The sequence below is a fragment of the Octopus bimaculoides genome, chromosome 17 (assembly GCF_001194135.2).
Source record: "Octopus bimaculoides isolate UCB-OBI-ISO-001 chromosome 17, ASM119413v2, whole genome shotgun sequence".
NCBI lineage: Eukaryota > Metazoa > Mollusca > Cephalopoda > Octopoda > Octopodidae > Octopus > Octopus bimaculoides.
In genome coordinates, this window is record NC_068997.1 from 3,426,754 (window position 1) to 3,427,098 (window position 345).

At 29.9% G+C, this 345-nt stretch overlaps 1 protein-coding gene across 1 annotated transcript in view; it reads left to right on the plus strand.

The window, feature by feature from the left end:
• Positions 1–36: 36 nt before the first annotated feature.
• LOC128249707 (mucin-2-like) overlaps positions 37–345 on the plus strand; it is a 94,906-nt gene continuing 94,597 nt past the window's right edge. The window contains exon 1 of the mRNA XM_052974111.1: positions 37–71. Coding sequence (XP_052830071.1) covers positions 51–71 — 21 coding nt within the window. The 5' untranslated portion in view covers positions 37–50. The remainder of the gene's footprint in view (positions 72–345) is intronic.

Here is a 345-nt window from a genome sequence, read left to right on the forward strand (position 1 = left end):
TATATATATATATATATCTGTTTGGATGTATTTCAATTTACCTTCAATATATGGTGTTTTCTCCAACAAAGGTAGGTATTGATTTTATAGTCACGTAAGATATCTTTCAACATTGCTTTTCTGTTTTGCTCAGTAAACAATATGTATTCATATACTGTGTGTGTGTGTCTATGTATGTATGTATGTATGTATGTATGTATGCATGTATGTATGTATACTTTGAGGGTTGAAAGTGTTGCAGTACGGTTGTCTACATCCTTAAATGTTTTTTTTGTTCTTGTTTTTATTCTCTTGGCGAGTTTGACTTTGAACATCTGTCAGATATACACACTAACATAAGTATAT